The following is a 26749-nucleotide window of genomic DNA, read 5'->3' on the forward strand; positions in this document are numbered from 1 at the left end:
AGTAGAAAAAAATGTAAAAGTCTTCATCCATCATTTTGTGTATTTCTGTATCCTTGAGTTCAGCAGTTGATAAGTTAAAATCTTTTGTGGAATCATGCTGCCTTCCTTTTTCATCTAAACATTAGTTTAGATATAATTTCTATTACAGAGCTGTTGTGTTTATGAAGCAATCTATTCTTGAGAGCTCAATCCCCAGCACCATTCAGGGAAAACAAAACAAAACAAAACAAAACAAAAACAAGACCTGTTGTAACATGTCATACTCCATATAGAGATACACTTAACATTTATGATAGCTCGCTAACATATCACTGAGAAGACCCTATATAAACTGGGCATGATGATACACATCTTTAATCCTCACACTTGGGAGGCAGAGGTAGTCAGATCCCTGTGAGTTCCAGGATAGCCAGGACTATAAAAAGAGATTATATCTTAAACAAACAAACAAACAAACAAAAAAACACATATATATGACCACAAAGCTAAAAATAGTAAAACTTTACGGTATGAGTGTTCTATGGGTTTAAAATTACTTAGAGTAAGTACCAAAATAGTAAGTGAATGAGGCAGAGGAAGGAGACAGGGAAAAAACAAAAACAAAAGCGAGAAGGCAGAGCCAGAGGAAGATGGGTCAAATAAAAGAGGAAGAAGAAGAGAGGTGAGAAAAAAATGTTATGAAAGGGCAAGAGAGGAGAGTAGGAAGACGGCACCATGTCCTCTGCCCCACCCCCACTCCCTGCTCTCTCCACTCCATGAAATCTCATTTGAATCTTTGTCGCCTGCCCCAAAAACCTCCAGTACATCCAAGTCTTCAGTTATCATTCCCCACTAAGTTTAGCCTTTCCAGATATGCTAATAATACACCTTAGGTCTAACCCCACCCCCTTCTTAAAAACCAAACAAACCAACAAACAACAAAATGATTCTGGATGTCATACTTAGGGTTTCGTTGCTGTGAAGAGACAACATTTAATTGGGGCTGGCTTAGAGGTTCAGCAGTTCAGTCCATTATCATCATGGCAGGAAGCATGGCAGCACCCAGGCAGACACAGCGCTGGAGGCGCTGAGAGTTCTACGTCTTGTTCCGAAGGCAGCTAGGGACCAAACTGTCTCCCAGGCAGCTATGAGAGGGTCTCAAAGCCCACCCAAAAAATGACAATACTTCCTCCAACAAGGCCACACCTCCTCCAACAGGGCCACTCCTCCTAATAGTGCCACTCCCTGGCTCCAGTAGATTCAAACCACCATGCTTGAACGTGTTCTTTTCTGTTTTACATAGGAAATGATGTGAAGGGTGTGTGTGTGAAAACTGGTGTGAACACAGAGCAAGCTTGAGCTTCCCTCAGCTTGTCCCATTGTCAGTCATGGTTGTATTGAGAATGTCCTCAGACCATTTCTCTTCTCCTTCCAGATCATGTGTGCCCCACGGGGCAGGGATAGGTTTACTACCCCATCTTTCATCCAGCGGGATCCGTTCAGTCGTTTCCAGCCCACCTACCCCTATGTGCAGCACGAGATTGACTTGCCTCCCACCATCTCCCTGTCAGATGGGGAGGAGCCACCTCCTTACCAAGGACCCTGCACTCTACAGCTCCGGGACCCAGAGCAGCAGATGGAACTCAACCGAGAGTCTGTGAGGGCCCCGCCCAACCGAACCGTTTTTGACAGTGACTTGATAGACATTTCTATGTACAACGGGGGACCATGCCCACCAAGCAGCCACTCGGGCATCAGCGCAGCTACCTGTAGCAGTAACGGAAGAATGGAGGGGCCGCCCCCGACCTACAGCGAAGTGATGGGCCACTACCCAGGCACCTCGTTCTTCCATCACCAGCACAGCAATGGACACAGGGGCAGCAGACCACAGTTTCAGCCGAACAACTCAGAGGGCACAATAGTACCCATCAAGGGCAAAGACAGGAAGCCTGGGGACCTGGTCTGATTCCCTCCAGAGTGCACTTTTCAAGGAGAGAGGAACCTCGGCAGGGAGAGAGAGGCCCGCTGGCCCCACTGCCACAGTGTTGTCCACTTTACGTGGTACAGCTGAGTAAAACCAAATGTGCAAACAACGGTCTTCGTTTCTGATTCCTTTCACGGGAATTGCATGCAAACAAGACGGGAACACGATACAAACTTCCATCTGGTTTGACCACAAACAGTGTTCGTCTTGGGGCAGGGGTGGGGACAGGGCTAGAGATGGTCTGATCGAGGAGAAGGGGTGTGCAGAGAGAACCGAAAAGTCTGCTTGGAAGACGTCATGAAAGTAAGACCCACAGAGGTATTTTTGACATATTTAATTCCAAAAGGAGACTGTGGATAAATGAGGCCACAGTGGCCTGTTTTATAGTTAACTGAATAAAGAGGGAAGAATTATTATATATTATCATGGGGAAGAATCAGCCAGTTTGCTTTCTCTCCAAAGGTGTGAAACTTATTTTGTTTTAAAAATATGAGTCAAAAACTCCTGTTTTGTGTGCCAAGGTTTAAAAGTTGGAGAAGTTAGACGAGTGAGAGGAAGTGATTTGTGTCGTGATATGTCTTAAGACTTGCACTATCTCAATGTTTAACATATGGATGAGGGAACCGTGTTGTGTGAGGTTCTGTATGTTGTCTTGTCACCTATGGATGGCTACCATGCCCAAGGAACACTCTCGAGTGTCCACAGAGTCATACAAGAAAGGTATTTGGGAATGTACCCTGGTGTTTACCAAGTTAACGTACAGTTTAAAAAGTGGTTATGTTGCAAGAGTTCGCAGCCAGAAGCAGTATACTACTGAGGTATTTAGGGAGCTTGGTGAAAGGAGATGCTTGCATTGTGTACAGAGTGTCTTGCAGAGCTAGTCTTATACCCAGCAGGGTCAGCAATTTAGACTTTTTTTTTTTCACTGTAGCATGAAATATATTCAGATACATAACCCTATTTTATGCAATAAATCGTCTAAAATGCAAGCTGGCTATTTTGTGTACTGCTGAACTCTGGGTCACAGCGAGTCCCATTGCCCCTCCCCTTTTCCCAGGCAGCTCTGTTGGGTTCTGCGAGGGTTCAGCACCTGGCGCCAGCCATTGTCCCCAAGGCCACTTGGCTTTCTAAGTGCTGTGCTGGGAATGGTTCTTTATGTTTAATATGCCCCTGGACTTGACAGAGGAACAAGTTTGGCCTAATAAGCCACTACATCTCTCCAGTGTTGCATGTTAGGGGAATCCGGCATGGACCTGCTAACACTCATGCCAAAGGCTCATTTCTGCATAGCCAGTCTTTGTACCGTGGTATTAGAGGTTAGAGGTGGTGGGTCAGGGTGTGACTCAGGACAAGGCGTGGCAGGCACAGTTGCATCTGGAAAATGGCTTCTTAGTATTTGAGGTCAGCTTATGATTTCTAATCCACCAACTCTCTTATGCAGATAGAAGAGCTGGCTTTCTAAACTGCACTAAGGCAGGGTTCATCTACAGTTGGCAGGCCTGCTTTCTGGGAGTCTGGCCTCTGCGTGCAACACAATGAACAGGAATGGAAATTGGGTGGCAGCTTTAACACCAAATCAATCTCTCCATCTCTCTGTCTCTGTGGTGTGTTACTGATTCTAGAAGTGCTTCCATGAAGTAACTCTGTTTCCTTACCTGGGAACTAAATTGTTCAAAGCCGGAGTCCTGTGTCACCCCAGGCACTTCTGCTTGTCCTCGTAGGCAGGCTGCTGGCTTGGTTTGAAATTTGAAGTCTCCATTGGATTCATCTGTTTTACACCATAGCATCCACAGGAATACTCAGAGCCGAAAGGAGGAAGGACCGCTAGGCGGCAGCCGTCAGCTTGTCTTAAACGATGTTTGGAAGGATGTGCTCATGAGGGTCACTGGGACTCAGGAGCTGCTCTTCTGTCTTGTCTGGTGACACTCAGTGGCCTCTTAGGCCACAGGTTAAGCAGGCCGGAGGTGACCTTTCCCACTATTCTGAGGCCTCCTGAGAAGGTTCTGGCTCCTGGTGACCTATGCTTTCAGGCTGTGCTTGAATGGTACCCCGAGATACAGTGGCAGAGGAGAGGTTTGTGTCCGCACTGGGATCTTACTGGTCGCACTTGGGCATGGATGGCTGCCAGGGCAAGGTGGGGTTATGGTTTTGCCATTCCAAATCCTAACTAGTTTTTGGTGAAGCTGGCGATCCCAGGTTTTAGTTTCAGTTCCACACAGCTTCTCAGTCCTTCCTTTTCTCCTTCCTTCCTTTTCTATCAGTTGTGAGAATGAACCGAGATCAGAGACTCATAACTTTGGAACTTGGTAAGCACAAGGACATTTTGTAGATGCCAGTGGTATAGGCAAAACAATTAATTCAAGGATATTTAATTACGTTTCAAAACAGAAGTTGCTTTCTTATTGTTATTACACACACACACACACACACACACACACACACACACACACACACACACAGTCAATAGTGATTTTGAGGCTGGGCCTCTTTAAGGAATTAGTATAAAAGCCAAAGCAAAGGTCATCAATATTAGTCCATCTCTCTCAGCACAGGGAGGAGGTTTAGGTTGTAGCCTTCTAGCTGACTGCCCATGCCGTGCTGCCTCCTGGCTCTAGGGTGTTGACTAAGCAGCTACTGTGAAGACGCAGCTCGTTCAGTGGGGCCTGAAGTCTTTCCAGAAGCTCAGTGCTTACAAGTCCAGTGTTCAGTTTGGAAAGCAGTGAATTTAGGCAACTGACCGTAGGTTATACTGACGGATTGTTCCCATGGGGCACTTGAGTAAAGGTTTACATTGTTAGGAGGAGCAGTCATGGGCAGGCCATTCATCTGTTGTCTCACGGATTTCCAGGACTATGAAACACACAGCCTGCAAATCCATCTCCTGGAGATCAGCCTTTTGGCCTTCATTTGCTTCTTCAGAAATTCTATAAACACAGAAGCAATATTTAATAGAAGAGATCAGGAAGCCAACGGCTCACCCAATTATGTTTACTGGTTAAGCACGCCCCATGCCTTTGCCACCATAGACACACACCTAATCCCACAAGAGGTCACGGGGTGGGAGTGACTAAAGCTTACAGGCATACTGTGAGAATTACAATTTTCCTTAGTAATTTTTAGCTCAAACTCAAGAGCCAAGGATAAGGATTAACTGGGATGAATGCCTCTTCACATGTACATGGGATTTGTGTGTGTGTATGTATTTTTTAAATTCTAAGTAACTCCAATTGATCTTTATCAGGACCAAAAGGAAGTACTTTCAGAAAGCTGCTTTGAGCTGAGAAGCCATTCATATGCTGGCCTTCCCCACAGGTGTAGGCTTTCCGTCTCTTATCCAACTGTTCTTTTTAGAGACTCCTGGAGTAGATCCCTAAGATGCCCTCAGGCAACCCATGTGGCCTCTGCTGAGGTCTGCTGACACTCTGCTAGACAGAAGATGGCCATTCCTGGACTCCAGGTGTTGGGTCATGGAGACAGAGTATACGCGCTGTTACAGTGCTTCCAGAGTTTTGCTTGGAATGGCAGCTCTATGCCTCCTAGAACTGCCAGCAGTAGGGGCGTCGAGGGGAACACACTGGAAAGGATATTTGCTTTGTTACCTTTTGCTTTTCTCCCATGTCAGTTGCCCATCAAGACTTGCTTGCACCCTAAACTCACAGGCACCTCCGTGGCTGTGATTGATGGCAACAAACCCGGTTGTGTGGTTGCCAGGAGCTGTGCATGGGCCTCGGAGACAGGAACGAATCACGACCGCATTCTCAGCCTCCTTTAGTCCATAGGTTTTAGGAATAAAGATGTCACTTAATAGCTGCTTTGCCAGCTGGATGTAGCACAAGGCTGATGTCACAGCACAGGGACATCTGCTGAGCAAGGGACTTCTCCCCACACCCCATCTTGGTCCCTAGGTATGCTGGAGATACTGTAACATGACAAGGTTAGCACTAGGCAGGTGATGCAGCTGCACATACCCTCTTGGTCCCTAGCTCAGTAAGTCCATCTCTAAGCAGCTGAGGTGCCTTGATCTGAAGTCAGGAGATAGAGGGCCCCAGCCCCAGTGTGTAGTGCTCACCTCTGTTGTGCCTCATTTGAAATGGTGCTTCTTCAACTGTTTGCTTTGATTTGTAAGGTGCTGTATATACATTGAACATATGCACATACTCTACCCAATGGGTAGAACAAGAAGTTAATACTGTAATATATTGTACAGATACCAGTTTTAACAGAAAAGGCATAGAATTTGTGAATGCCTATGTACTCCACCTTTTGTAAGGAAACTTGCAAATGATTACATACAGATAAAAATCTATGTAGTTTATTTTCCTATTAAATACCATATTAACACCATGGAACAAAGTCTGAACCAGAAGCAGCCGTTCATGACCAGCATATGCATAGGAATTAAGTTGCACCTTTGCTCTGAAAACACTTTGGCAATTTCTAAAATATTTTTATTTTAATCCCTTTAGAAATAGTTAGACCAGTTTGGTTCTATTTTAGTCATGGGGGAAAAGTTGCTTTGGAGCTTGCTCTATGTGCAGGTCTTTTCTCTCGATGTATTTATCAGTGTCAGGCCTCAGTGGGATGTGCAAATCTTTGATGACACGCATGGTGTCAGGAAAGTGAGTAACCTGTAGTAGAGGCTGTTTAGCCTAAGGGCACTTGTGACCATTTGTGTCCCATGTTTCTCAGTGCCTTGTCTTATAAATGGAAGCTATGGAGCCAATGAACTGTCTGGAATTTGTAGGGAATGTCTCAGAAAAAAAAGACCCATTGGGGAAGATGATTAGGGTAGGGAAAATGTTTTGTCATTAGAGACCTGTCAACTGAGTATAGACTCTGAAGTCCACTACCACTGTGTTCTGTGGTAGTCCTGACCCCTAAGACAATTAGGTTTAATTATCAGGTTACATGTTAAGCTGCATGTCAAGTCATACTTCTCTCTTCCAGCTTAGTCTTTAGTATCCAATTGTAGCTTTGGCATTTTTGTCTTTTTTTCTTTTTTAAACACAGTAGCCCTGGTGTCCATTAAACTACCATGGATACTAAGCACAATCCATAAAGGCAATCCATGGAATCCTGCCCGTCCAGGCTAATCCAGTTATGTCATCATCTGAGTAATTCCAGGCTTTTCTTTGTTCTGTGGTATGTGCTCTGATTTTGAAAGTCTGAAATAGAATTATCCCCCAATCAGGAAAAAAAAAGAAAAAAAGTTACAAGCTAGTACTAATTATGCTTAATGTGTGACTCTTAATGCTGACTCAGCTCTTTAACACCTCCTGACAGACGGAGGGGAGTAAATGGGACAGTGGGTACCTCCTACGTCTCATCCAAATCCAAGGTGACATCTGTCTACTGCAGGGCACATCATGAGGGTCCCAGGGTCAAAAATCTGAGGCTAGATCACTGTCAGAAAATGGGCACTCTAGTGACTGTCAGAATGTTCTGGGCTCAGTAGTAAGATGTATGGTCAACCAGGTTCCTTTCTTACAGACCCGGCTCTGACCGAGCTTTCCTCTCAATGATGCTGGTTCTGTCTGATGTGCTTGCCTTTCAAAAATCTCAATTTCAAGTCATATCCTTGTTGAGTTTAAAGTTGTTTTAAAATATATACAACAGTATTCACAGCATTTAGTTCATTTAATTTTTATTATAAAGCAATCTACTAAAAAAATACAATTGTATTTGAACCTTCCGATCTCTGTGAGCTATGATGACCAGAAGTCAGAGTCCTTTTGTGTTTAAACAACTGTATGCTTACTCTTTTAACGTAATTCCTGCTTATATACGGGAAGTGGGAAGTGGTTCTCAACTGTCATCCACCTGCATCCTTTGCCCAGGCGGCGATGTGGTTTGGACCTCAGGTCTGTAATGGCAATGCTTTTGATGAAAGATGTTGCACAAGTGCTATTTGTTAGTTATGAAATCAGGTTTTCTGCTTGTTCTTAATGCCATGGTCAAATCATAGCACAAAATCATTAAAAATAATCAGTGATAAATAACCTGTTCCTTGGGGTTGTTTGTTCACTTTCCAGATACAACACGTAGAAAACTGATGTGTGTCTGACCCGTCTCAGAAAACACCTCGTTTGTGGTGTTGGAGATAGAACCCAAGGAAGAGCTCTTCCTTGGGCTACACTCCAACCCAAAGGATACTGCTGACCATCCCCTAATTACTGGCTTTAAAATATTTACTGAGTGTCAACACACACATATGTGTGCATGTGTCACAGCTCATGTGGTGAGGACAACCTGCTCCAGTCAGGTCTGTCTACTACCTGAGTTCCAAGAGCATTCTTGGCAGTGAACGCCTTCAGTCCTGTTCTCACTGGTCTATTGCTGACTTTTTAAAAGGATGGGAACCTAGCTAGATCATAGGTTCTCAATCCTGAGTTCCAACACAGGACGTTCAGAACTGGTTCCTGAGGACATCGACCCCATAGGGGCTTTAGATGGCTGTCACACAGCAAGATTAAGTAGGCCTGTCAACAAATGCTTACTATTCCCCGATGGTGGAGGCTTTCAGATGTGCTGTGACCTACACTGAGAGGAGAGTATTGATGTGTGCTCCGAGTGGGTACCAATTCCAGATGACATGAGGATGCACTAACCACACACAACCTACCACCCAATGACAAAAGGGGAACTTAGCATGAGAATAGAATGCCTTTTCCATTTCTGTAAATTTGTAATGAACAAACAAAATCCCAAGGCCTTACTGGAATAGTGGTTGGGCCCAAATACTAGTCCTAACATCTTCTTAGATTCAGAGTGAGGTTATTTTGGTGAGAGGTTTATAAAACTTAACAAGCAAATGTAGGGTCTCTCCTCGCCCTTAGTCACCAGTAAAACCACTGGTCATTCAAGAATTTCTCAATTCAGCAGCTCATTGGAGACACTGTCTCCAGATCTCCCAGAGCTCACACTGGCGTGAGCAAGGGATGACAAGTCTCAGGCTCTCCCTTCCCTCTACCACCGGTACTGATCACTTTAGTACTGGCAGATTTGAGTTCCTCTCAAAGGAAAAAAAAAAATCCAACCCAGGTTCTCAGTTGTTTCAGGAAAAGCAGGAGAATGTCAGGAGGCACTGATGAGTAATAGGTTTTGACACAAAAGGAAGGCTAAGCCCCAGAGCAGGAGGCTGGGACTCCAGTGCACAACGGAGAGTGCCTTGTGGGACTATCTTCTGCCCAGGTCCCCTGGCTGAGGACCTAGACAGCTCTGAAGACCTCTGGTAAGACCTGATGCCGAAAATAAAGCCCTTTCAGACAGCAGCTCACACTGGCCTTTGAAAACAGTAGTTCTGTCTCTCGGTGGTAATACTTGCATTAACAGTTTATAAGAACCCATTACTTAAATTACATTATTTAAGACACATTACATTTTCCTCATTATAATGTCTTATCTGTTTGGCTTACATAGATTCTAATTAAAACACACCCTTTGAAACATCAGTCCCTAAAGTAAAGCCCTTGTATTTGGAAATTCAGTTTCAATGCTGTATTTTTGTCAAGACTTTTAACTTTTGCCTCAAGAATGCAAATTTCATTTGCTCTGTTTTACTTACTTCCAAAAAAAGGTAAGAGTAAAAGCTGGTCCTGATAATATGACCGCACCAGTGATAACTACACAACACACCCCAAAGGCCTTGAGAATTCCCTTAAAATCCTTCAACGCCACAGCAGTTATGTTCAGTGGCTCCTATAAATTTAACCTGTCAGATAAGTGTTCTCACTTAGCATTTCTTCAGTTGTAAAACAATCACCTGAACAGACAGGAAGTGTGGCTGGAAACCCAAGCACAACCATGCCACCCCACTCTTCCAGCGACCACCAGCCCAAGTTGGTCCCCATGTGCTGAGAATCTCACACTGTCCTGAGGGTGAGTTGGGACATGCTATTTGCCATAGCATCTCTGGCATGGGGTTCTGAGGTGGCTTGGTTTCGTAAATACTTCCTATATACAGCAAAGAGCAGCTCAGACCGTGGGCTCTGCAGGCTTTAGATGGTTCAAGAGCTCACCTCAGATAACGAATATCCCAGGCTGGAGGTAGTCCCAAACTTTCATTTACAAAGCATGTACAATTGTTTCAGTCAAGCAGAGCTAAAGACAAGGGGCCACTTAAGGAAGAGGCAGCAGCCCACCATATCCTCACTGTCCACATGAAGTGACAACTGCTAGCCAATGAAGTCCCATCATTCTTGCTATCCAACCTGAGGGAATAGGCACATTAGCCACACACTGTCTTCTGGGTGCAGGACGTGTTGTTGCTGTCCCCTGTACACAAGGCACACATCTGCCGAGGCAGTGAAGAATACACATGCTTTTGCTGCACACAGTTCTGTTTTCCTTTTATGGGACTGGGAATACTTCACAGGAAATCTGCCCTCTTAATAAATGTATCACAGGCTTTCAACTTCCTTTTCATGGGACTCAACAGAGGGAAAGCACTCTCTTTTGGTGAAACCTAGTATTTCCTGAGGATATCTTGAACTTCACCACACCAAAATTTCCCATAAATACCAGTTTCCAATGGCTTCCGATGTTCTAGCCATCGGCAGCAATTAAGTGGAAAATAAGCCTCAGCTGGCTTCAACATGCTACGGACACAGCCTCAGACACCATGGCCACTGTCTAGTATTACACATTGGCAGGAAGAAAAAGGTGGACTCATTTTGAATCAAGGAGACACTGAGAATTTCTTGAGGCCAAACGTTTCATGACATGTGAAATGTTTGCTTATATGAATAAATTCTAGACTTGATTGCTGTTTTCCTCCTTCACTGCTCTCGAATGTGGATTCAGGAAAAGGCAAAAAGGTGTTTTTATGACTGGAAGAGAACATAGAGTCTCATGTATGGGTTGTGTTAAGTGCGTGAAAACTGCAATTCGAGTGCTTTGCTAAGGCCAGCCTCACTGGATGGCGACAGGGGACAGTGTGAGACTGGACCTTTAGCCTCTCACCCCGACCCTATTATACCTCTACATGAAAGGGAAAATGAAGCTAAAGCAAAGTCCTGGGATCTTTTAACTGTCCCCCTTCCAGGCTACTCTAAAAGTAAGATAAGCAGAGTGAGTAGAGTCTAAAGAAAGGTAGGTCTGAAGTTCAGCTCCAAAAGATGAAGGAACGATGAAGGGGATCAACCTCTGAGCCAGGTTACTAATGTATCACCGACAAACGTCCTCAACTGGCCCGACCGCTATTGTCCCTGCCACAAGGGCAAAGGACCACATGAGAAGTGACTGGCTGAACTTCAGACCCAGGTCTTGGTGGTTTTTTTTTCTTCAACTAAAACATGGCTTCGGTGTCCTAACATGACCTACTCAGTCAAATTCTACAGCCTGGCGCTGGAGTTATCGGGGTACGAACAGAAGTAAAGGGTGACAATCTAAAACGCCTCCTCCCTAAAGTATAAGCTACGAAGGTGCTTGCTCTTTCAACAAGTACTGCATCAGTGTTTGTGGACATATTTGTTTGACAATATTTTCTCCCCTCCTTCCCCACTTTTTTTTTAAGCAGGGCCTTTTAAAAAAAGATTTATTTATTATTATAATACATTATTATAATTATTATAAGTACACTGTAACTGTGTTCAGACAGCACTAGAAGAAGGTGCTGGATCTCATTATGGGTGGTTGTGAGCCACCATGTGGGATTTGAACTCAGGACCTTTGGTAGAGCAGTCAGTGCTCTTACCTGCTGAGCCATCTTGCCAACCTGACAATATTTTTTTTTTTACTTTGGTCTAATGCACACCTATTTGTTACTGGTCAAAAGAGGTATAGGGCACAAGCTGTGTGTCTACAATAATGTGCCTCTGCTTCTCCAAGGAAACAGAATGCACATGCTGACTGAGGTCCCAGGTAACAGAGTCCTATGACTCTACACTGCCATTGCCAGCATACAAAGCACATAAGGGCAGCCAGCACCCTTTGTGTGAGAGAAGCAAAGCAACTGTGAGACAAGCTGGCCACCATAGTAAGAGGCCTAAGGAAATATGAATTCAAATGAATAAAAACACACTTGTCATAGGATCTTCAATCTAGTACTCACAGAGTTGCAAACAAGGCAAGAGCTAACCTGTGTTCATAAAACATGTTGTTACCCTTCCTAAAATCAAATCCAGGATGAAGAATAAACATTTAATTGGAAAAGGATGATACAGAGATGCTGCTGTTTTGTGTAGCATCTTTATGGAATTGTCAGATATGACAAAAAGTGCCTTTTACTATATGTATGGGTTAAAAAGGGGAGAGATTTCAACTTGTTAGAAAGGAAGTCAGGTTTCAGTGTCGTTGCTCTAGAAATTGCAGCTGGAAGCCTCAGGCCCTTGAAAGGACGCTCCGTGAGAGTTTGCACACTTGACCAGAGTTGAGCTTTACAGCCCTGCCAAGCAGACTTTCACTGTCACACTCCCTGCACGTGTCCTCCTCAGTTCAGGGACTGACAGGGAACTAACATTTAAATTGGGCAAAATTCAAGACAGAAAAGACTGGACAAAGGGAGGTGGCCAAGAGGAAGAAGGAGGCGACACTGTGGTAGTGAGCCATATGCTCATCTCCCGAGGTCTGTTCTTTAGACTGCCTTCCCAGAGAAAACAGCCATGATGTACTTCCCCACAGCTCATTCCTAAGAAGCCAATTCTGAGATTGATATCTATTTCTTTTCAAGACCATTCACGCAAATCCTCAGAATAAGCCATGTCCCACTCTGCCCTTAAGGGTTCTACAATCAGGGTGCATTCTTCCTGCTAAGAGGATCATTCTTATCAAAAATAACCAAATAACTGCCACAGGATACTCAGGATCTGTAATTACTGTTAGTGACTATCAGTGATGTATAGGGAAGAATACAGCTTAATTTTCAAAGCTCAACCCTGGAGACACAGGAGATAGGAACGTGTTTTGACTGGATAGAACTACCAAAGGACACAGACATCACAAAGGGAAAGGAAAAAAAAAAAAAACCTCAAGAGGGAAAATCAACTCAGTGAGCCTCACTCAGCATTTACCTGTGAGAAGCTCAGAGTGTAAGAGAACAGTCTCTTTAAAAGGCCATGCCAAAGTTCATGGTGAAAGAGGGACTGTGGGAAAGAAGTGTCCTGGGACCATTCCAATCATCAGGAAAGACATGAGGTCCAGACTTTGCTGTCCTTTGGGTATATGAATTTTCTTTCCTTCCTTCCCTTTCTCTTTTTTAATGGATACCCGACTCAATTCATAATTGGCAAATACCATACACAGGGACCAATGGAGACCAAGCAGTTACTATTTGAAGCATAAGTGACACCTTTCTCACTGCTTCCCCTGCCCTTGTTCTGCAAATTCCCAATTCAGAGACCCACACATCCCTCCCCACATGCTCCTGTGCTAATCAGGCATGAGGCCAAGGCCTGCATGTCCCTGCTTATGTCAACTAAACAGCGAGTTCTTGATGTCAACAACTAAATGGCGTGCAGGAAGGGCACTTAAATAGGTCAGGGAGAACTTTTGACCATTTAAATTTACCCTATTTTTGCTTGTATGCAAACTCAAGTTTTGAAAATCTGAAGCAATATACTAGCAAATGAACTGTAGCTACCAGGAAAAGTATTCTTTTAAATCTGTAACAACTTTTATTTAGGAGTCTTTTAGTAATTGAAAAATGTGTGTGTATACTGCAAAAATCTTCTCTGTTTCGAAAAGAACTAGAAAAGGTGAGCTCCCACTTCCCTCTGATTTGTGAAGTCACTCTAGCCCCTTGCTGCCATTATAATATGTAATAGTTTGTTTTCTATCCGAAGCCATCATGAAATCCTGAAGCTTGCACACGGTGCAGAGAACAGTAAAAGAAGCTCACTGTGTCTAAAACACGGTTTTCTTTTCTTCAAACACCTCTCCTGCCCAAAGTATAAACATGTTTAAAATTCCTAGAGCCATGGTCAAAGACCACAGAAACAAGCTCGTTCCCCTGTAAAGAAGATGGAGGCAGACTTACAATGGAAAACTCAGGGGAATATATTGGAAGGCTTAGTTTTATTATTCCACTGTGGGTACCAGCTAATTTCAACATACATTTTTCCCCTTTGGTGAGATTGAACAGCACTCCACTTTGCACAAAAGGCTCTCAATAATGATGTGATATTCTAAAAGGCTGGTTTTACGCTTTATTCTTCAATAGACTAAGCCTTCATTTGAACTTAATTTTGCTAGGCAAATGCTTTTTGTTCATATTTAAACAGTACATCTCAGTCCCAGCTCCATTTATGACACGAGTGTATCTTTCAAAAGGATGGACGTGGTTACCAGGCATGGAGCTGTCTGGGCTCCCTTGCAGCTCAGAGAAATGCAAGATCCACTTTAAATAAAATGTAGTTCAGCATATATAAAAATCTACACATATATTTTGATAATTTAAGTTGATACGTTACTGCTGTCTGCTATCAACACATTACAGGGTGGCCTATAAGCTGTTTCTTGCCTTCAAGATAATACACTGACTGGCAACAGCATTTTTATGACATTAACTGGTGCCAAACTGCAACAATGTAACTTCTCGGATCTCTAGAAATATTTTCATTGGATTTAAAAGCACACACAAGTATTTCCTCATCTGCTCTAAGTGGGTTCACACAACCCAGACATAAAACTGGATGGACTAGGCTGAAGATACTGACTCAGGAGAAGAAAGCTGCAGTCTCATGATGAGCAATGTCTTAAGAGCTCTTCAATTATGCACTACGACAGATAAAAGATTTTAGGAGAAAGAATTCTATGCAACACCACATTAGTCTAGCACTCTTAAAAGGGAGGAAAATGTGAACGCACCAGCATTTAGTTCCTTCCTATTTAGTAAGCATGCTGTGATGTGGTGCCATATTTATACTGTATTTGAAAGTGTGCTGTCAGTTTGTAGCAGTGCGCTCAGTGAACTCTGCCTCAGAAATCATGCTGCCAACAAACAAAAGAACAGAGAACAGGACAAATTCTCCTCTGTAATTCTTCCAACCCAGAAAGACTTCAACCACAGCGTTTTTATACTTAAATGGTGTTTCAATATAATGACTGAGTGCCTCAAGTGTGAAGTTACTCCTTCATTTCCTAAATCTGGCTAAACTAAGCATTTGACGTAAACTCTGACATGAAGCAGGGACTGAATGGGATAGCAATGTGACAAGGGCTCTGACATTTCTCCTGATGCTAAGTCAAAGCCAATGCTCTCTAAAGAGGCACTTCTTGCCCCAGTGTCAAATCAAGGGTTAGACCTGAAGGACAGACACACACACACAGAAAGACACGCTACAGTCATGGGACTTGTCTGACAGCCGCTGAATGACAAGCAGTGAGCTTTTCACTATTAAAAAGTCAAGCAGAACATTTAAGCAGTAATTTCCACTTCCAATGAGAAACCTAGGCCACAACACTAATGGTACCCATGACAGACAGGCCTCTTTTGTTTGGACCAGGGATGAAAGACCGAAATCCCAAAGGAGTTGAAGTGACAGCAGGAGAGGTCTTGGAAACCAATGAACCACACAGTGCTCTGCCCGCCTGCTGTCTACAAGTACCACCCACGAGTGTCCATCTCATCCACACTCGCTTACAGACTTCTGCTCCTACCAAAATCTGCAGTGGTCTTTCAAAGCTTGATGTAGTTAAAAACAGTGAGCCTGATTTGCTGATGTATGTGATGGCAATAACAGAGAGTATAACCCTCCATTTTCTCCAGACGTTAGTTGGAGAAGACACAAGAACATCTGTGTGACATCCACCAAGCTTTAAAAAAATGGGAAGTTGACAAGCTCTAGTTAAAAACCATTTTAAAAGATCCATGTCATTACATAGCCAATGTATCTTATTTGTAAATGTAAGACTGATTCTTTACACGACCTTCTGGAAATAAGGTCTACATGGTAAGTGGTAGGGAGGGTCTCTGGTCTCTCCATCCAGAGTTTGAATGATGGAAGTTCACTCCCACAGCACTGGGTACTTAATGACTTCTCCTCTAGGAGTGGGACTGCCCAGTACACCCTTACTGCAGGGGTCAAAGAAACGAAGCAAGGAGAACTCTGATTTCTAGGACATAATCTACTGCTTATTGCTGCAACTAATATAAGACGTGTGCTGGATTAATTTCTTCATTTTGAAAAACATTGATTTCCCCCCTATTGTTATTTAACTAAAAAAAAAAAAAACTATTTTTGTTCTTTAACCCTCAGAGAATGAATACATTTAGGCAAGAAACCCACCAAAAAAAAAAAAAAATCAGAAACATGTTCTTTGCCCAGAGTCTACAGAGGGTTAAAGTGTGGGAATTTCTGTAATAAGGCACCCTTATTCCACTTTTTTCTTAAACGAAACTTTTTCTTTGGTTTCTTGTAACTTTTCAGTGAGTCTGTCCTTTGTCTCCTCCATTTTCTCTGTGATGAGCTCCTTAGTCTCCTCCATTCTGCCCTGTAAATACTCCTTGACAGGCGGTGGGGTTGACATGTAGCCATGACTTCGCAAATACTTCACGGTAAAGGATGTTCCTCCCAGGGTCACAGTGTAACGAGCAGGCGTTGCGATCTTAAAGGGAAAGAAAAGCAAACAGGTGGATCAACATCTGATTAGGACTAAACAAAATTCAGTTGAAATTTAAATTTTTGGTAATAAACAGCCTAGACTATTGTCTGAGGTAAGTGTATCACCCCATACTGTCTGTCTTTCTAAGAAGGAACACTCTTCCACAGACATCTAAAATGGCTGTCTTCAGATGGTGCCACTTAACATTTCAGGGGTTATCACAGACAGCCGCACTGGCACCCTTACTGAATGTTAATGAGCATGGGCCAGGTCTGTCCACATGGCAGAAAGAAGACGTGAGTCTGCTGCCAGTGATACAGGCGCACCTGTGTGTGCCCTAAGGCCTCTGCCATGTGCTGTACATCTGGAGCTAAAACACAGCTGAGATTCAAGCAGTGGGAGGGGGCTGAGCAAGAGCACGAGCCACATACTTCTTTGCTGGCTCTGTTTTTGCTCAACTGGCAAGTCATCTTCCTTTAACTCTCCCTGCATGTATGTTCCCATCCCACACTAGAGGCGGGAGCCCACAGCTCCCTACAGTCAGGCCTTCTAGGTTTTGATCAGAAAAGGACAAAGAATCAAGAGACTTGAGGCAGTGGAAGAGCTTTGCAGAAATACACAGTACCAGGAGCTCAAGCAGGCACAATACACAGCAGCACTTGGAAAGCACCAACCATGCTCCCTCAATCTCTCTCACAATCACTCCTCTATTCCCACAACCTGCTCTTACAAGTTTTAATGGCTTCTTTGAAACTACACGCACCATTACCCAGGGAACAGCCTGGGCCCACTCTAAGATGGCCCCCTTGGCCTGACTCTTGTGTACTTTGTGCTGGACCATGCCCCAGCTGGCTTCTCAGGCTCACTGGCCACTTCACTCCAGCTATTCAACAAGGTCTGTAGGCTCTTTTCTCTACTGTCCCACTCCCATGTTGGCCTTCCCAGGTCATGCTTTAGTGTCATTTATATATTAAGAACTCTTCACTTAAATCTCCATATTGAACTCTTTTCCTGAATTTTGATAATGTATACCTATTACCTACCTCACTTGCACTTGCATATCTGAATCCACTTTAAAACTTAATATGCGCAAATCACTGACCTCAGTTGTCCCAGTCAGTCCTGCTTCTTCCAAAATTTAACTCAGCACCAGGAATGGGAACTTTGTTCTTCTAGCTGCTCAGGCCAAAATGAATAGTGCTTAATGCGTTTCTTTAACATAATTTGCATGCACATCATTAAGATTGCATATCATTATTTCTTGAAAACATATCCACGATCCTCTCTTCTGCCTCTCCTAACAGCACTAGGGTATGGAGCGTGTGAAGACCTAGGCTTCTGTGACAAACAGCCTTCTTAGAGGCTTTTGTTTTACTCAGGCCTAATGTGAAAGGTTCTCCACATAGCAGCTGTGGTGATTTTGCTGAAACAGAGGTCACGTGGTTCGAGTCGCTCACTAGCTTCTCAAGCCCTGTAGCGTTCTAACTCTTGCTCATTCTAGCCACAGCTAGCCCTTTAGCATCTAGCACTGCAGCCCTCAAGGTTTCCTCTGCTGGGAACACAGCCTCCCCTGCTCCCTTCCCCCACCCCCTGAAAGAGTTACCAGATCAGTCTGCTAACTGCTTAAAGCACCTCCCATCTAAATTTGCAGTCTTGGGGAGAAGAGGAGGGGGTAGGGTGAAGGGAAAGGGACAGGAGGGACAGAAAACAAACAAAAAACCCAAACCAACACACACCAAAACACCTCTTTACATGGCTTTTCTTTTGAGAATATTTTAAAATATTGATTTTATGTGCATGAGTCTTTTACCTGCACATATGCATGTGCACTGCCTGAGAGCCTGGTGCTGACAGAGGTCAAAGGTAGCATTGGACCCGCCAGGATCAGTTACAAATGGTTGTGAGCCAACAACTGAATGCTGGGAATTGAACTGCTGTTCCTCTGCAAGAGCATCAAGCACTCTTAACTATGTTCTCTCTTAACATTTAGTAACATTTAAATATACATACATTCTATGTGTATGTTTGTGTGTCTACATTTTTAACCCCTCCATTTCTGTCTCTCCAATTGTCCATGGCCCTCCCACTCTTTTTTTTTTCCCCTAACACTTAGCATTTTATTCAGATAGCAGTCCTGTTACACATGGTCCAAGAACATTCAAATAAGAATTCAAATCGGAAGTTAAAGACTGGTCTTCAAACATCATAGTCATCAATGCCACATTTGCCTATGATCTCTCCGATATAAAACCACAGCATCCACACTTCAGCGGCCACCAAGCCACTCAGCACAGCTCCCTTAACCGTAAGTGTGTGAAGCTACCAGTTTTAGCACTTTGAATTACTTTTTCACACTCTGAATAGCTGTACAAGCTCAACCTTGGTGTAGTGCCAAAATGTGGCCAAAGCTTCGAGTAAGTCACGGTGGGACGAGCTCAACCTTGGTATAGTGCCAAAATGTGGCCAGTCAAGGCTTCGAGTAAGTAACGGTGGGACAAGCTCAACCTTGGTGTAGTGCCAAAATGTGGCCAGTCAAGGCTTCGAGTAAGTCATGGTGGGACGAGCTCAACCTTGGTGTAGTGCCAAAATGTGGCCAGTCAAGGCTTCGAGTAAGTAACGGTGGGACAAGCTCAACCTTGGTATAGTGCCAAAATGTGGCCAATCGAGGCTTCAAATAAGTCATGGTAGCGGCCACCATAGATGGTGCCTTCTTCGAGAGGTTACGGATGAACTTGGCCATGGTCTAAGGTGGAAGGTACGTCTCCCCCAACCACCGGCCGAATGTCGGCCCTCCCACTCTTACTCCCGAGGATACATGCTTTATGTGGGGGGTTCTTGGTAGTGTTTTATTTTCTTCCCTTGCGGTCTTTCATTTTTGTGAGAAAGGGTTTTATTGTCATGTTAAACGCTGGTATGAAGAACTCATCAAGTAGACCAGGCTGTCCTTGAACTCAGAGAACTGTTTCCTGTTTCCCAAGTACTAGAACTAAGAGGCTACAGCATACCCGGCCAACAATGTTTTCTGTACTTGGTGAATTCCTCCTGGTCCCGGGTATAGCACCTGGCATGGAGTCAGAGCTGGATACATTTCAGTAAACTACAGGTGCATGGTAAAGGGCACTGGGGGCTCTGATATGTACCCAGCTAGCTGCCCAGTACTCTTGGAGCTTAAGAAAGAAAAGGTATCTCTGCTGTCCTACTTAAGGTACTGTGGGTTACAGAAAACACAGGACCACACCCATTTCTCATCCCACAGAGGGACACAAGGGGGTGGGATCCACAGGATTTGTAACTTTCCAAAACAGCTGAATCCTGAAGCATCCAAAAGTACACCAAAGGGAGCAAAACCACAAACACAGGCCCCTGAATTCCTGCACGTTCATAAGCACTTAGAGAAAACACACTGCAAATAGCTAATATAAGAGTTATTAGCAAATGGGCAAGGAGTCAGAAAAATGACAGAAACCACCATCATATACCTTGATATATTATGGTTAAATTTAATCTACTGTAGCTATAAATCACTATAAATTTAATATACTCTAATGTGAGAAAAATAGAGCAATTAAGTATTGAGGAAAACTGCCTGAGATTTCAGATGATTCTAGTAAAGATGACAGAAAAAAAATCACATCTGAATAACATACCTGAATGACTATTACATCATTATTCTATATGCTTTTATGCAACATAATACCTACTTTCCCAAAATGTTCATTTAGAAATAGATACCACAGAAATCTTTTATTTAATATAGCTAAATCCAATGATTTACAATGAGATTTCCCTTCTACGATAAAGACATTCAGGTATAGAAACTATATGAACACAATAGTGTCTACATCCTGAGAAGCTACAGGGCGGTGCAAAACGAGAACCCCTGGGAACTAAGTCTAAAGTGTTGCACACAAGACAGCTGCAGGAAGCCTTCAGAACCCCACTTACTGGGACAGGACACACTATCATAGCAACATAAATGTTACATTTCAGTAACAAGTTCTGGCAAATGACGACTTACCTGTTTTCAAGGGGCTGCTTCCTAAAGCTACAGTTTTATTTTTGTACTTGCTGTTCCTTAGAAACACAACAGGTGACAACAGGATACTGAAACGGTTAAAGAAAGGAAAACCGAGTCCGAGCTGGCTGAGTTTCCCAGAGAGCGTGCAGTCTGAGGCACATGCGGAACCCACCTTGAACATGGCGTAGGCTGTCAGCGCATTCCCACTTTGGGAATTTTTCAGGATGTCTACTACACTGTCAGGTAACCCGATGACCTCTAGGAAGGGGATGACGTTCACTCCTCTGCAAAGGAAACACAATTAAGTCATGACTAAGCCAACCTTTAAGGACACTATTTTCAGAAGATTATCTAAAAACATAAACTACAAATTAGGATAATGTGTATTAAATTTTATTTGCTCAGGAGCCTAAGGCTGAGGGCTCAGGAATGGGAGTCCAGCCTGGGCTACATAGCTCAAAACAAACAAACAAACAAACAAACAAACAAAAAAAAAAACAAAACAGCAAAACTAAACAAACCAAATTACCACTACCACCACTACAACAAAACAAAAACCCAAACCAAACCCAAAGCCTAGTGCGGGTTCTGCAGAAGGCGTCCACCTTTCGTGCCCTGCATGTGCTCAGGCAGTTCTGCCGCCTCTCTCTCCTGTGGTCCAGTTGGTCTACCTAGAGCCTGCACATGCATATCTGAGTTAAAGCACTGGCTGTATGTCAACAGGGGAGCAGGGTCAGAACTGTTTGCCCCAGCTTCATTTCCCTCACCCAAACACCATTTTTCTTAGAATACTCTAACTCACGTTTCAGGATGTTAAATTTTACCTTTTCATTAATATAATTTCTACGATATTATGCAAAAAAAAACGGTGATTCTGTGAGTTGAACATATTCTGAAAGTATGCCTTTATGCTTATTGTCAGATTACAAGGAAGTAAGGAGTAATTTACAACAAACTGCAACAGATTCTCAGAGGAAGAGTAGGCAGAGAAAGCGCCCAAGCTGGTAAATCCTGACTTGTGTAATTTTAGTTTCCTCTTTTTGTTATGCCCTGCCATCCTAATCTCTCCTGATTATAACTCTAGATAATCTGAAGCAGGACAAGGGATCATCCACACAAACTTACAATTATCACATCTAGGAATTTAATACAAAACAGTGTATTACTGTAAAATCTATAATTGAAAGAACTGCCTCAGACCACCACCATTTCCTTTCCTTTCTAGTCTCTTCCTCTTCAGAGATGCCTTTCAGAACCTTGGATGGTGAAGAAGGCAGACATGGGTATTTTAGATGTCCAGGAGAGAAGGGACTCAATTTGAGATTGGGATTTTTTTCTCATGAGGAAATTCATGTTGAATATTCTCCCTCAGGGAAGCTCCACAGGCTGAGCCACTTAGTTAAATATACAATGGCATTTTGCTTTCAGGTTGGAGGAGTACCCGAGACAAACAGATAGGTAATACAACATCGATGCCAATGTCCTTCCTTTCAGAAACAGTATTTTCTCACTGTAATAGGAAGTAGGCAACCAACAAGGAAAGAGTGTGTTCCAGTTAGGACAAAATGAAAAGAACTATGTTGGGGATTGGTTCTAATGTTTTGGCTTAATTCAGCTCCCAAAATCACAACGGGAATCTGTGTGTCCTGACGCTGAGGGTTCCTGTCTCCAACCGGTTTTTGATTGGTCAATAAAATTACTAGCAGCCAATGGTTGGGCAGGGAGACGAAGGTGAGACTTTTAGATTTTCTGAACAAGGGACATAAGGTGGAAGAAGGAGCAGAATCACCATGATTGGGAAGCAGAGAGATGCAGAGAGAAATTATCCAGGCATGCAAGTGGCACAAAGGGCCACTCCCTTGATTGCATCTGGGGTAGCAGAGATGAAATACAGATTTAACAAATGTTAACTCAGGATTATTGAAGGGGAAAGTGGAATTAAGTAGAAGCCCAGCTGTTGTGGTGTTAGGACATTTAATGCCTGCATTTATGTCTTTCATTTCAGGGATGCAGAGAACTCTGGTGGATGGCAAGAAGCACAATCACCCACTGGGCTTGCAGTGTGGTTTAACAGATTAGCAGTACAGATGGCACCCAATGTGGGGCAAGAGCTCACTTTTAAAAATTGGAGATTCCCCAATGGAATATACACATGCTATGATGTAAGATTAGGAGGCGGGGAGAACTGGCTTCTCAGTGAGCCATGCCCCTGTTGTGCAAAGATACAGGCTGCTCAAAAGTCAGGCAGACACAAACCATAAAAGCTGCCGGCCTCCCACGACCAGATAAATAAAGAATAGAGATAAATCAAGTTTGACTTGTTTTTAAGGATAGAAAGAAGTATAGTGATAATTGTTTAAATGTTTTTAAGTATACATGGAATAAAGAAATCAAGACCAGGGCTGGAGAGATGGCTCAGCAGTTAAGAGCACTGACTGCTCTTCAGAGATCCTGAGTTCAATTCCCAACAACCACATGGTGGCTCACAACCATCTGTAATGGGGATCCGATACCCTCTTCTGCTGTGTCTGAAGATAGTGACAGTGTACTCACATACATGAAATAAATAAATAAATCTTAAAACAACCCCCACCCCCAAAAAACAAACAAACAAAAAAAGAAATCTAGGCCTTTGATAGCAAATGTAGGAATCAAAGGCACAGACATATTAATTTCAATAGAACAGAATGAATGAGAAAAATGCAACAAAAGAAAATTGAAAAAGTCTTGCCAAGACAATACTCGGGATCTCTGAACATGGTCTACACAGGATTTCTGGGATTGCTTAGCCTGGTATGACAACTTTAGCCTAGAATTAGGCTTATTCAGTAAGTAGAAGAGAATTTAATTGAAGTATATGCAGGTGAGTAAATAATTAAGGCTTTTGATCTTAAATTGTAGGTCAAAGAGCAGGGGATAAGTGGAAAAACCTTATCTCAGACAGAAGAAACTTATGTTAACTCAAGTTATATAAAGAGAAAGGGATGTATATATACCCACAAGATATTAAGCCCCACAGAGGGAGAATTAAATATACACAGATAAATAATAGAGACTTTGATCTTAAATTATAGGTCACAAGCAGGGGATAGGGAACCTAACATTATCTCAGACAGATAGTAAAAACTTAGGCCTTGATCTCACTATTAAAAATTAATTGTGTAATAAGACAGAGGATAGTAAAAGAACACTGTCTCAATAGATAATAAATTTATTTAAATTGCTTTAACTGCTTTGAATTGTTTTAATTATCAAGATGTGTGTGTTTATAAGTCTGGTGGTTATGATATTAAAAATTCTCTGAAAGAGAGGTCAAGCTATTAAATTAATTCCATCTGTGCCTTTAATGATTTGGGTTACTGGACCAAGGACATGCTATTTTGGGAGAGAGGCTCTGTTTTTGTTTTGACAAGAAAGAAAAGGTTATGGACCCCTTCTAAAGTGATATGGATCAGATATGACAGGGGAAGACCCCCTAAAGATCTTGACTACAGAAAAGAAAAATTAGAAAAAAGTCAAACAGGATAGGTAACTTGATTTGCTGATTCCTCAATATGATAACAGCCTTATAACTGGCTTAGACATAAAAATGTCTCTAGCCAAAACTTCAGCTAAAATCAGCCAATAAATCTTGCTGGTTACAAAATCCTTAAACTTGATCTTGTCATCCTTCACATGGCATGAATAAAGACTTATTACATTTGGTTATTGATCAAATTCACTCATAAAAGGAGAGCTTTCTTTTACCTGCTCAATTGAGGAACAAAATTTCATCCTTAACTGATCTGTGCACCCTGTGCAATCCACACACGTGTCTTAATAGTACTAAGATTTTGGTTGTAAGATCCATATACTACAGAACTTAGAGCCCGACAAGATTCACCCATAAGGACACTGAAATGACCTGCTGTTCCAGCCCTTGTTCCCAATGCTGCTCAGAGACTTGCTTCCAGAACAGCTTCAGAATTTGCTGCTGGTTTCTCACAGACTTGGTTCATCTATCCTTTCAGACAGATCCCAAAACCTCAATCAAACCCTGAGCCTTCTAAACACAGAGTCTAGATAACACATACTAAAACTAGCTTTAAGTCAACCCAAATTTTCTAATTTTCCTATCCATCCCCACCCCTTTAAACATTTTTTGTTGCCCCTATTCAACAAGACAAAGTTGTGGAGAGTCATCATCCCGATCCCTTGGGTTTGGGTGTCTGGTTATGGTTATTTTATAAGTTATAGATAGGCTGTCATTTTATGGGATAATTTAGAAATGCTCATAATTTTGAACAGGGAGAAAATAGAATAGATTACTAAATTTATTCTTAAGCAAAACATTATGTAGCCATAATCTTATGTTGATAAAAATCTTTATAACTGATCCAAAATTAAAGTGATAATTTCTTACATTGGTGCAGAATTTATATATTGGTATAGATTTAAGGTTTTCATTTGTATAGATCTATAATATATACAAAAATTGAAATTAACATTGCTATGCTTAGATAGGCATTGTGCCTGTGCAACTCATTTAAGAATACAAGGCTTATTAGATTCAGTCCTTCTAATGGCTGCTATTACAAACGGTTTAGGATGTTTAAATAAGGCAAGTTAAAGACCAGATAGTAAAACTCATGGTTATATTAGATTCTGATCTAATTATATTAAGGTGCTTTCTACACTATTTAAATAGAAATAGCTAAGAGCAGTCAAGGTTTAACAGTTCAATTATACTTTATATAAACTGATAGTCTTTAAAAATATCAGAAATCTACAGAATATGACATTTAATCATTTCATTATTATTAGAAATTTTGACTAGAGACATGTCTGCTTCTGACAGTACCGCCTTCACAGTTAAAGGAGAAACTGAGCATCAAAACCTCCCTATAGAGTTGCTCCAGTTATGGCAAGTCCACTGGACCAAAGTTGCCCTAATTCATGTACAGATAAAATACTGTCCAAGAAAGGACACACAATGTAGGATAGTCAACAGCTTGGCTTTGCTAAGACAAAGTAAGCTAGTCTTTTATAGTTCGTGCCTCACTCAAGGTCTGTCAGATGGTTCTGGACCAGAAAGCTGAAGACAGACATTCCAACAGTTTGAGGAATAGCAACTGTCCAGGCAGTCAGCTGTCTCTACAATTTGTTTAAGTTTTGGAAGCTATGTCTTTGTGCTTCCTCTATATTGAGGCAATATTTAACTCATTCTTGGATTTCTGATGGGGTTGAAGACTAGTTATAGTCTCATAATCAAACCTAAGTTGTTTAATATTGAGGAAGATGATACAGATTTGAAAGGATGGTTTTCAGATGGTAATGTAAGTTAAAATCAAAACATAATTCAGGTATAGACTTGTAAACTCTTTAAGTTAGGATAAATGGTAGAATACTTTAACTGACAAATATGATAGACTAGATGTTATCTGTATATCATACTTTGCAATTTACATAATTGTGATGGTTGTGCTCAATTTATATCTGAGAGAAGAGCCTTTTTTATTGGACATAAAGGGTGAGATGTTAGGGATTGGTTCTAATGCTGTCTTAATTTAGCTCCCCAAATCACATGGGAATCTATATGTTCAGATGCTGAGGGTTCCTGTCCCCAATTGGTTTATAATTGGTCAATAAAGTTACTAACAGCCAATGGTTGGGCAGGGAGATGGAGGTGGGACTTTTAGATTTTCTGGACAAAGGGCATAAGGTAGAAGAAAGAGCAGAATTGCCATGATAGGGAAGCAGAGAGATCAGACTTAAGAGCTGCAGAGAGAAATCATCTAGCCATGTAAGAGCCAGGGAACCGGACCCAGGCCCACTCTCCCAATTGGGTCTGGAGTAGCAGAGATGAAATACAAGACTTAATAAATATTAGCTCGGGATTTTTGGAGGAGAAACTGGTTTAGGCATGTGGAATTAGGGAGAAGCCCAGCTTTTGTGCTGTTAGGATATATTAAATTTAATGCCTGCATTTCTGTCTTTCCCTTTGGGGATCCAGAGAACTCTAGTGGGTGGTGAGAAGTGTGGTCACCAACCAGGAGCTCAGTGTGGTTTAACAGATTACCACTACCAAACTACAATGTTTTTGTTAGCAGGATGAAAAAACTGGAGTTTAACACATATAACTTCAACTGGACAGTAAACCATTCCCATTGGAACATGTGCCAAATTTTTTTCTTCTGCACATAACAGTATTTTCTAAGTATTACTTGTGATTAAGTCTACCACTGATA

At 42.4% G+C, this 26749-nt stretch overlaps 2 protein-coding genes across 4 annotated transcripts in view; one reads left to right on the forward strand and one right to left on the reverse strand.

The window, feature by feature from the left end:
* Nucleotides 1-7959, forward strand: part of Ldlrad4 (low density lipoprotein receptor class A domain containing 4) — a 327134-nt gene extending 319175 nt beyond the window's left edge. For all 3 annotated transcript variants that reach the window (XM_031365959.1, XM_031365958.1, XM_031365960.1), the window contains one exon: nt 1415-7959. In XM_031365959.1, the coding sequence (XP_031221819.1) occupies nt 1415-1945 (531 nt within the window). In that variant the 3' untranslated portion in view covers nt 1946-7959. The remainder of the gene's footprint in view (nt 1-1414) is intronic.
* A 2330-nt stretch (nt 7960-10289) lies between these two features.
* The window catches only part of Fam210a (family with sequence similarity 210 member A), a 42058-nt gene continuing 25598 nt past the window's right edge, over nt 10290-26749 (reverse strand). The window contains exons 3-4 of the mRNA XM_031365962.1: nt 20695-20806; nt 10290-16507 (exon numbers count right to left, since the gene is read on the reverse strand). Of these exons, the coding sequence (XP_031221822.1) occupies nt 16274-16507; nt 20695-20806 (346 nt within the window). The 3' untranslated portion in view covers nt 10290-16273. The remainder of the gene's footprint in view (nt 16508-20694; nt 20807-26749) is intronic.

The sequence above is a fragment of the Mastomys coucha genome, unplaced genomic scaffold (genome assembly GCF_008632895.1).
Source record: "Mastomys coucha isolate ucsf_1 unplaced genomic scaffold, UCSF_Mcou_1 pScaffold13, whole genome shotgun sequence".
Taxonomy (NCBI): Eukaryota; Metazoa; Chordata; class Mammalia; order Rodentia; family Muridae; genus Mastomys; species Mastomys coucha.